Here is an 11,437-nt window from a genome sequence, read left to right on the forward strand (position 1 = left end):
TAGAAACTTTTCTGGGGTCATGAATGATGAATCGGCATCCAGTTTTATTACTATACTTTATATTATGATTCTTTTTTAACTTACACTAAAGATTCTATAATTGATCTACATTGAGGTGAAATTTTTATTTTATATAATGTATTGGCATAATTTGAATATTTTAATATTTCAGCGAATAAGTCGAGGTCAATGTAAAATATTAAAAGAACAGTCTAAAGATTAATCAAAATTTTAGTTCTCTGTCAAGATGCTCTATTTATTTCTACCTGGATCAGGTAAGAGCAGAGTCAGCTTCGAGAGACAGAAAGCTCACAATAGGGGCACCTGGGTGGCTCAGTATTTAAGCATCTGCCTTCGGCTCTGGTCATGATCCCAGGGTCCTGGGATTGGGTCCTGGGATCAGGTCCTGCGTCTAGCTCCCTGCTCAGCGGGGAGCCTGCTTCTCCCTCTCCTACTCCCCCTGCTTATGTTCCCTCTCTCGCTGTCTCTCTCTGTCAAATAAATAAATAAAATCTTAAAAGAAAGAAAGAAAGAATGAAGAAGAAAGAAGAAAAAAGAAGAAAGAAAGAAAGAAAGAAGAAAGAAAGAAAGAAAGAAAAAAGAAGAAAGAAAGAAAGAAAGAAAGAAAGAAGAAGAAAGAAAAAAGAAAGAAAGAAAGAAAGAAAGAAAGAAGAAAGAAAGAAAGAAAGAAAGAAAGAAAGAAAAAGAAAGAAGGAAGGAAGGAAGGAAGAAAGAAAAGAAAGAAAGCAAGCAAGCAAGCTCACAATAGCAGCAGCTTAAACAAGATAGATATTTGTTTTGGAATGCAAGCCTTCCTGGCCCGCCATTACCAGGACAGAAAGCACTTTACATCTTGTCGCTTCTTGTTTTCAAATAACTTCTTTTTTATGGTCCACGGTAGATGCTCAAGCCCCAGCAATCACATTTAGTTTCAGCCAGCAGAAAAGAAAAAGAGGCAAAGAACGACATGCCTCTTTCATTTAAGAGAAGTTGCCCACAAGTTCTGGTCATGTTCCACATTAAAAAAAAAAAATGAAGTCACCTGTTGATATTTAATTGTAGATGAGCATGGGAAGTGTATTATTAATTCTAGAGAGTCATGTGCTCAGCTCAAAATCGGTTCTAAAACCTAGGATGGGGAGAACAAATGTTAGGTGACAACGTGCAATATCAGCCACATAAGCTTTTTGTTAACTCTAGGTCTGTGGCACATCCGTGGCAAGCTATCCCATCCCCATTGCAATAGCCATTTATTATTCAGAAGTACATGTTTATTATGTGACTTTGTCTACATGTTTATCCCTTCTAAAACAGGCCCAGTTGCTGGAATGGAAGTGATTTTTTTCATACAGAAATCGTATTGAGTTTATCTTAGTAACCTTCATGTCAGTGACTCTCTGGAGTGTGAACGTGTGTCTCCAAGGAACAATAGTTCATATGAATGGGTGGCCATGTGTTTGCACCACATCCTCCTCATGTTCTGTTTATTGCTAGTTACATGTCTGCTTAAATGATCTTACACTTTATTATATATTTCATCAAATTGCATAATGTTGAATTAACATTCAGTAAATAAATAATTGTAGAAGTTTCCCAGCAGAAATGTTCATATGATTGCCTGACACCTAGGAACTTTGCTCTTTCTCTGATTATATCAGAGATATAAAATTATAAGTGGGTCCATTGCTCCACATCACATCCAGAATCCATACATCAGAATCCAGCCACTTCTCAAAAGTCTCTACTGAGAGTCACCGTCTTCTCTCACCCGCATTGTTAAAGAAGCCTCTAACTGATCTCAGTGCCTCGGTCTATTGTTTAACACAGTAATGAGAGTTATCCTTCTACAATATAAATCAGATCCCTTCTTGGCCCAAAAGCATCTGAATAAGAATAAATGGTCAAGCCTTCTCTTGGGCCCCATGCCCTGCTGCTACCCCTTCCATCCATCCTGTCACATGAACTCGTTGACTCTGCCCCCTCCTGCTTTTCCTCTGAATCTTTGTGCCACAACGAAGACAGGCTTCTTCTCTGACTAGTGTGCCTTTCTTCCACTTATTCGTGTGTCTCCAACCATTACTTCTTTCAGTTGTCTACTCAACTGACACCTTACCTGAGATGCCTTTCCTTAACCATCCTAAGTAAAAGTATCAGCCCCTACCCAAGACACCGTACTCCCCTCAGCTTTCTTCACTTTTCTCTAGAGCAGATATCATCCAATGGCGTGCTACATACTGCTTTGTGGTTTGATTTGTTTATGGCTGTCCTTCCATGAGAATGTAAGCTCCACGAGGGGCGGGACTTTGGTTGGTTCATTGTTGTATCTAGAATAGTGCCTGATATGGGCTGGTGCTTAAAAACTGAAAAATTAAATAAAAAAAATAATAATGTACAACCTAGAGTTCTTTCAAAGTCCTTGAAAGGACATGGTCTGATCCTACTTACCAACATCTTCAATGAAGAGATGTAAAACATCCTAGGCTTGCTTCACCATTTGTTTTAGGAGCATTAGCTGAGTGCTTCAAAAGACAGCTGCGAAATGGAAATCTCCAGACTCATCAAGTTGTATCCATTGAATACGTATAGCTTTTTGTATGTCAGTCATACCTCAATAAAATACTTTTTAAAAAATCAAAGTATACTATACTATTTTATACATAAGGACTAGAAAAATTGTAATTGTAAGTACTTCCTCCATATGTGACTGCTGACAAAGAATATAGTTATGGGAATTTTCTAGTTGTAGGTGTATAATGGTTTTTACTATATGTTTTGTATATATACAAAAATCTAAATAGAAAACCTAAAATTTTACTGAAATAAAAATGAAAAAAATGGACTAAATGTAAATAAAATGGAAAATGAATAAATATGGAATGGAATAAATGGAATAAATATCTGTTGAAATTATTATCCATATTTTTTTCTATAGTTTATGCTTTAGAAGAATAGTAATGAGGGGCGCCTGGGTGGCTCAGTTGTTAAGCGTCTGCCTTCAGCTCAGGTCATGATCCCAGGGTCCTGTGATCAGGCCCTGCATCGGCCTCCCTGCTCAGCGGGAAGCCTGCTTCTCCCTCTCCCACTCCCTCTGCTTGTGTTCCCTCTCTTGCTGTGTCTCTCTCTGTCAAATAAATAAATAAAATCTTTTAAAAAAAATAGTAATGAATTCTGGATTTTTTGTTGTTGTGCCATATACAGGACTAGGTTCTTTTTTTTAAATTTTATTTATTTGAGAGACAGAGAGAGCACGAGCAGGCATGGGGGAAGACGGGGGGGGTGCAGAGGGAGAAGCAGACTCCCTGCTGAGCAGGTAGACAGATGACAGGACACCACCTGGTTCTCAAGACCCTGGGGTCATGAGCTGAGCTGAAGGCAGATGCTTAACTGACTGAGCCATCCAGATGCCCCTGGGACCAAATCCTATTAATGTTCAGATAATTATGTCTTAGTGCAAACTACTATATGTATGTTAAATAAAAATAAGCTAAAATATGAATTGATAAAGTAGCTAATGGTATCATTATGAAAAAATTTTAGGTATGTGTTGAGTGATGAGAGCTAGATATAGTCATTTAAAAAGTAGCCAAAGCCCTCTCCTGCCACCTTCCCTTCTCTTCCTCGGCGCTGCCTGTGGAGGTGGCAGCCATCTATTACTGAGCATCATGGCTGCCCTGGTGAAGCCCAAGATCATTAAAAAGAGGACCAAGAAGTTCATCCTGCCCCGGTCAAACCGATATGTCAAAATTAAGAGCAACTGGTGGAAACCCAGAGGCATTGACAATAGGGTGCACAGAAGATTCAAGGGCAAGATGTTAATGCCCAACACTGGTTATGGGAGCAACAAGAAAACAAAGCACATGTTGCCCAGTGGCTTCCAGAAGTTCCTAGTCCAGAACATCAAGGAGCTTGAAGTGCTGCTGCTGTTCAACAAATCTTACTGTGCCGAGATTGCCCACAGTGTCTCTTCTAAGAACCACAAAGCCATTGTGGAAAGAGCAGCCCAGTTGTGTATCATAGTCACCAATCCCAATGCCAGGCTGTGCAGTGAAGAAAATGAATAGACAGATAGCTTGTGTGCAATTTATATTTGTGTTAATAAAACCATAAAACTACAAAAAATAAAAATAAAAAATAAAAAAATAAAAAGTATCCAAAAAGTATTGATTAATCCTTCTATGTTATGAAGGAAGGAATGTTCTACTGAAAACTAAAATGATAGGCCCTTTGTTTTATCTTATTCAACAAAATTTAGAAGAGTTTGTAGTTGAAATTCTCACTAAACTTGTAGACGACGCATGCAATAATGGCTAACGTTTTTATTGCTCCCTCTATGCTGGGTGCTATGCTTTACTTCAGTTGGTCTCTTATTAGACTTATTATGTTGCATTCCATGTGGGGCAACTGAATCTCAACCTAGGTTAACTGGACTACCCAACCTCATACAACCAGTAAGTAGAAAAGTTGAGGGCAGAATTCTATCTGACTAGACCCCACAGAACATCCTTGTAAACACTACTCTGGGATGCTTCTTATGGAAGGTAATAGCTCTCCCTGAAAGCAGAGGCTGAGAAAGAAAGTAGAAGGAAAAGGGGTGCCTGGGTGGCTCAGCTGGTTAAGCATCTGACTTCGGCTCAGGTCATAATCTCAGGGTCCTGGGATTGAGTCCAGCTTCCTGCTCAGTGGAGAATCTGCTTCTCCCTCTTCCTCTGCCCCCCCCCCCACTTGTGTGCGCATGTTCTGCCTCTCAAATAAATAAAATCTTTGAAAGAAAGAAAGACAGGCAGAAAGAAAGAAGATTCAATTGTTCCATAGTCTATAAAGCATATTGAGTTAGGAAACCTGATTTCAACCCTGGCTCCATTAATAACAAAGTAGGATTTTAGTTCACTTACATTTTCAGTTCTAAAAAATGGGATGATGACATTAAATAAGGTCAACTAAATATTCTCTAATATTCCCTGGCTCCATAGTTACATGAATTATTGTTTTTAAAAATTTATGTGCAGGGCACCTCGCTGGTTCAGTCGGTGGAGCATGTAACATCTGATCTTGGGGTTATAAGTTCGAACACCATGTTGAGTGTAGAGATTAATTAAAAATAAAATCTTAAAAAAAATAAAAGTTATGTGTAATACATCATAGTGACTTACATTGGCAAAAGAAATCTGAATGTTTACATAATCACATGTTTAATATGAGTCAATTGACTATAAACTGATTGCTCGAAATCAGTAAATCTTTAGAATTCATGAATATTTGGAGTATATCTAGAAAACAAGAAATGATGGTCCCACGAATTGTGCATGGCTCAGACAGTACTTTCAGTGTCCATTAAATTCTGGACCTAAGAAAATGGGTGACCTATAATATGTTGAGCTAAAATTTCAGGAGCCAAGTCAGGATACAGGATTCAGGTGGGACTGGTCCAGAACTATGAAGGTGTGATGATTAATTTTATGGTTTGACCTGATTGGGCCACAGGGTGTCCGGATATTTGACTAAACTATATTTAACTATTTCTGGTGTGCCTTTGAAGGTATGTCCAGATGAGATTAACATTTGAGTTGGTAGACTGTATAAAGCAGATTGCCCTCCCCAATGTGGATGGGACTCATCTAATTTATTGAAGGCCTAAGTAGAATGAAAAGCAGAAGAGGGGGAATTTGTGTCTCTGCCTTCCTGCTTGAGCTGGGTCATCAGTCTTGGTCTTCTTCTACCCTGGGACTGAGACTTACACCATCAGCTCCCCTGTTCTCAGGCCTTCAGACCTGGACTGGAACTATACCCACCATTTCCCTGGATCTTCAGCTGACAGACATCAGACTGTGGGACTTCCCTGCCTGCATAAATACATGAGCCAATTGGTCATGGTAAATCTGTGGATAGATAGATAGATAGATAGATAGATAAGATACACATAATTTCTATTGGTTCTTTTCTCTGAAGATAACTGACTGATATAGACGATGGTCGATAAAGTCAGTAAAGATACATTAAATCTGGTATCCAAGAAAGGTTTCATCCAAGCAGACCAAGACTTTACAAACCCAGAGTCAGTCTTCTCTTTCCCACCAGAGCCATGCCTGGAATGGTGCACACATGGAAAACTCGATGATTCAAAATGTAAAAGGAAGGAAAGAGGAAAGGCAAGAACAGGAAAAGGGAGAGGGGTAGAAGAAGAGGCCAAAAGGGAGGGACTAAAATGAAAATAAAGAATAAATTGCCTAGGGAATAAAAGAAAAGAAAAGAGGAAAAAAGGAACAGAACAAGAGGAGGTTAGTAGTATTGGCAGACAGCTGGGCACATACCGTATGCTTTGGCTCTAGAACAATACATGCCAGACACAGCTCCTTGCCTGAAGAGCAATGCTGAGGGAAGGCAGGTGGTCTGAGAGGAAGGAAACTTTTTCATAAGCGTCAATACAGATTATTCCAAATTTTCCCATGACATAGAGGCTATGGATATGTTTTTCTAATAGCAAACTTAATTGCCAAGGAAAGAAAATATTCTTTATATGTAAAAGACAGACAAAGAGACAAAGTTGCATGCTCTTCTTTAAAAATATCTCAGGGACTCCATTGGATTGTGACAGGCTTCTCAGAATTGTTTCTCCCTTTTGAAAAAAAAATATTGACACTACTTATGTTACCCTGTGTGGTCTGACACAGGGAACAGCCTTTGTTAGCCCTTGCATTGGGCAAGTGGGAAGCACCACTCAGTGTAGTTACCCTAAGGCCGAGCCCAGATGGTGCTCTCTGAGAAGAGCTCAGCAGGAGCTTCACAAAGCACAGGTTTATTGCCTCCTCTTGGGTCAAGGAAAACCTTGAAAGGTCCTCCACGGACTGTAGCTTCTCTAACTCTCCAATCATATCACTCCCCACCCCCCCATCACTTCCCTTTTCCGGCAAACAGATCTGCTCCAGTTACCACACACTCAGTCGTCTTCCAAGACTCCTATCTGGAAAGCCTTTTCTCTCTGTCTCTCTCAACCCACATCATCCTCCTTTTTAAAGCTTCATTCAATATCTGCTTTCTCTAGGAGAGTATGCTGACTTATTCCACAAGAACTAGATCACTCATAAAATGTTCACTGCTGCACCACAAATGGGCAGTCTGGATGATGTTATTTTGTCATTTTGGATACATCACACTGAATAGTTCTGGTTTCTCTGTGCTTTTCTTAGGCATAATCTCGTAAGAGAAGGAATAACTCTTATGCTTTCTTTTTCTCTTCTCTTTTCTTTATCGATATCCCAAAACACGTGCGCGCGTGTGCGCATACACACACATACACACACACTTTGTCTAGTTTAGTAATTTTATTCAGGGGAAGTGAATAAATATAGGTACGCAAGATGTCACTAATTCCCCCATTCTTTTCTATACCTGAGATTGTGTTCACCTCAATATAGAATTACTCTCCACTATCAAGAGGATGTTGAAGGACTATGCCATTTGACACGGTTATATGAATTAAAAAAGCATATTGGAAAAATAAGGGCCACTACTTTATTTCCCAGGAAACTGGGTATGTCCTATAAGAGTAACAAAATCATATACCTCACATAGACACCAAAAGAAGTATTTTGCCTTCTCCCTAAAGTACTTAATGAGAACTGTCCCCATGTGGTCATGTCTTCTCAAACTCTGTTAGTGGATTGGAGACTCCTAGTCATTACCGCACATATTGTGGTTAATATCACATAAAATGGGTAAAGCAAGTAAGTTTTCTCTAAGTTCATTGTCTAAAATGGAAAATTTTTAAAAATAGCTTAGGGAGCATTTCTATATCATGGGCATTTTCAAATGGTTCACTCCTTCATTAAGTGACAAATGGGGTCTAAAACAAATCAGGAAAATGTCCCACATCCATACAGATGTTAAGCATAGGAATTGAGCTTCAAATCTGGTCTTTGTACTCCACACCCAAATCGCTCCATAATAATCACAGATGCTTCAAAAAAAAAAAAAAAAAAAAAAAACGGAGATATATTTTCATGACACAACCTAAACATAATGTTGTAGATTTTGTTGCTTAAACAAGGATGTGATAAGATGATTAGAGAAGAATCGTATACAGATGGGCTGACACTAAAAAAAAAAAAAATACGGAAGATAAAAATGTCAAACATAGAAAAAGCAAAAAAAAAAAAAAAAAAAAAAAATCTAAGTCAGAAAGACCCAAACTTGGAAAAGAAATTAGGACAGTGTTTCACATTAGTCTAATAGGTGATGCTATCTCTCCCACCTTAGGAAATGAGTACAGAGGATTAAAACCAAAGAAGCTTCTCTCCTACCTCAGTCTGTCCATTCCTGCCAGACCCCCACGGCTGTTTCTATCGCTGCCAGCCTGCACTGGTTCAGTTGGCTGCCTCTGTAGATTGTTGATAAAGCATTACAGACAGTCCCCGGTTTACAATGGTTTAACTTATGACTTTTGAACTTTATGATAGTGCAAAATTGATACGGACTCAGTAGAAACCATACTTCAAATTTAGAAGTTTGATATTTTCTCAAGCTAGTGGTATGTGGTGGGATACTCTGTCATGATGCTGGGCAGCCGCGGTGATCACGAGGGTAAACAACCTCTACACTCACAACCATTTGTGCCCATATGACCATTCCGGTTTTCAGTTTCGATACAGTATTTTATAAATTACATGAGATATTCAACACTTTATTATAAAACAGGCATTGTGTTAGATGATTTTGCCCAACTGTGGACTAATCTAAGTGTTCTCAGCATGTTCAAGATAGGCTAGGCTAAGCTATGATGTTCCATGGGTTAGATGTGTTAAACACATTTTTAACTTACGATATTTTCAACTTATCATGGGTGTATTGGGACGTAAGTCCAAGAAGATCTGTACTTGGTAAGTTTACATCCTTTGTCTGCCCTGAAGAGATGGCAGAGATAACTCCCAGAGTATTTCCAGATTTCTCACCTTCTCTAGAGCCTTGATAAACTGTGTCTTGTGGTATTATTAGGCTTTCTCTTGTCTTCACTAGGAACTCAGTGCAAATATTCTTCATAGAGAATGACTTAGAGAAGATGAAATCCAGGAACGTGGTTGGCAGGGGTCTGGGTGACGGGGGTGGGCATGGCATTATTCACTGATCCTACACACTCATAATTTTCCACATTTAAAGTAGTAGAAGTTCTGTAGGAATAATCAACCCTTCCTCTATTTTTCTGAGAAATCTTGGCTCCAAATTTAGACACTCCAGTCAGCAAAATGAAGGCCTGCAGTTAAACGGACTCAACTCTTTCTGGAAACACCTTATTGACTGTTGATACAAGATGATAACTGCTGGGAGGAAAGAAAGCTGGAAGGACGTCTTTCCCCTGTCAATCTCCCTGAGAACAGCTACGGTGAAGAGGAAATCCTTAACACTCTTACATTTCCAGCAACGATTAGTATTCCAACAATGATTTAGCAACTTTTATAGATTGAGGTCTGGGGAGCTGCCAGGCTGGTCCATCCCTTAATCAGCTCTGGATTTGTGGATGGCAGGGAAGGCTTGTGCAAGCCCAAGTAAGCACTTTTTATGTATCTTAAGAGCCGATTGATGTAAGGTAGTTTTGAAGGGTTCTCATTCATCATTCTTCACTCTTCCTAGCTTCTTGAGGTACTGATCTGATCCCACCTAGATCTTTTTTTTTTTAAGATTTTATTTATTTATTTGAGAGAGAGAGAATGAGAGATGGAGAGCACAAGAGGGAAGAGGGTCAGAGGGAGAAGCAGACTCCCCGATGAGCAGGGAGCCTGATGCGGGACTTGATCCGGGGACTCCAGGATCATGACTTGAGCCGAAGGCAGTCGCTCAACCAACTGAGCCACCCAGGCGCCCCCCACCTAGATCTTATCATTGTCTCTAATTACCCCACTTCCCAAATCCCTGGCTCAAACTAACCACTCAGACTACACCTTTCTCTGCTTTTACTTGCTCATTCAACCATGACCAGCATGAGCCTTGCATGAGAACCGAGTCCTCCAGCTTTTTCATCCCTCTACTCTCTCCCTCCACACCCACCCTTCCTTCTTCCTCTTGGCATACATGGTCCATCATATCATTTCTTGACTATGTCCTACGCTCTTTTTATGTAATGAGATCTGTCTATTTTTTATTTCATAGCCTCTGGAGTTTTAGTCTTGCTTAAATTCAACCTCATCTCTAGGTTGTACCTAGGGTTTCCTAGATGTCCTCACAAAACGTTTGTTAATTTTACCCTTACCACTTTAATTCCTCTGAAGTTTATTTCTCTTTATTGTAAGGTAAAGGCTAATATTCTTTTCATTCAGATGGAAATTTACTTTTGCAAGCACTTATTATAGAATAACAAATCCTTCCCCAGTGAATTTAACTGCCACATGAAATTCTCATGCAATTTTGGACCGAACACTGGATTTTTTATTATATTTTACTAAGCCATTTGTCTACTACCATGTAGATACCATATTGGTCCATTTATAGTTGCTTTCTTGTATGTTCTAAGTCTAGGAAAACATGTTTTTCTATGTTATTGTTTCTCAAAATGTTCTTGGCTAATCTTTGGTATTTGTTCTCCAGGTAAATTTTAAGATCATTTTATCCAGTTTTATGAACACATACACAAGCATATATTATCAGGATTCCAAGTAATAGTTCCTTAAATATATGTCTTTGTTTTGAGGAAGTTTCATTTTCTAACATTAAATCATTCTATCTAGAACAAAAGTCTTTACGTTGTGCTCACTCACAGACACAGCGCCTTTTCCTCTCCCTGCTCTTTCCTGAATCATCTGTTTTCCCTCTCTTGGTCATTATTCCCATCAATATACAAATATTTTACTTAAGTGATGTGGTAACTAAGGGAAGATCACCATCAAGAGGGCTGCTTTTGGGGCGCCTGGGTGGCTCAGTCAGTTAAGCGGCTGCCTTCGGCTCAGGTCAGGATCCCAGGGTCCTGAGGTCGAGCCCCACGTCTGGTTCCCTGCTCAACAGGAAGTGTGCTTCTCCTTCTCCCACTCCCCCTGCTTGTGTTCCCTCTCTCGCTGTGTCTCTCTCTCTGTCAAATAAATAAATAAATTCTTTTAAAATAAAAAAAAAGAGGGTTGCTTTTTTTCTCTGCTTTCTTCTTCTTTTTTTAAATAATATAACTCCGCCAAGGGGTGCCCAGGTGGCTCGGTTGGTTGAGTGTCCAAGTCTTGGTTTCGGCTCAGATCATGATGTCAGGGTTGTGAGACCGAGCCCTGCATTAGGTTCCATGCTCAGTCAGAAGTCTGCTTGAGATTCTTTCTCTCTCCCTCTACCCCCCCAATCACCGCTCATGTGCTCTCTCTCTCTCAAATAAATAAATAAATCTTTAAAAATAATAATAATAATAAAAACCCTCCAAGGGTTTTCCTTTTCCTTTTCCTATCTCTATAATTTGTTTGCCCCCTTCTCTCTAAAC

General features: G+C 39.4%; 1 protein-coding gene across 1 annotated transcript; it reads left to right on the top strand.

Annotated features, from left to right (window-relative positions):
- The first annotated feature begins 3,551 nt into the window (after positions 1–3,551).
- LOC113925503 (60S ribosomal protein L32-like) lies at positions 3,552–4,061 on the top strand. The gene has a single exon (XM_035726340.1). The coding sequence runs from the start codon at positions 3,552–3,554 to the stop codon at positions 4,059–4,061; it is 510 nt and encodes a 169-aa protein (XP_035582233.1).
- The last annotated feature ends 7,376 nt before the right edge of the window (positions 4,062–11,437 follow it).

The sequence above is a fragment of the Zalophus californianus genome, chromosome 2, assembly GCF_009762305.2.
Source record: "Zalophus californianus isolate mZalCal1 chromosome 2, mZalCal1.pri.v2, whole genome shotgun sequence".
Classification (NCBI taxonomy): domain Eukaryota; kingdom Metazoa; phylum Chordata; class Mammalia; order Carnivora; family Otariidae; genus Zalophus; species Zalophus californianus.

What these genes read in the sequence shown, in the direction of transcription:
- LOC113925503 (XM_035726340.1), top strand. Translation starts at nt 3,552, where the DNA reads ATGAGAGCTAGATATAGTCATTTAAAAAGTAGCCAAAGCCCTCTCCTG.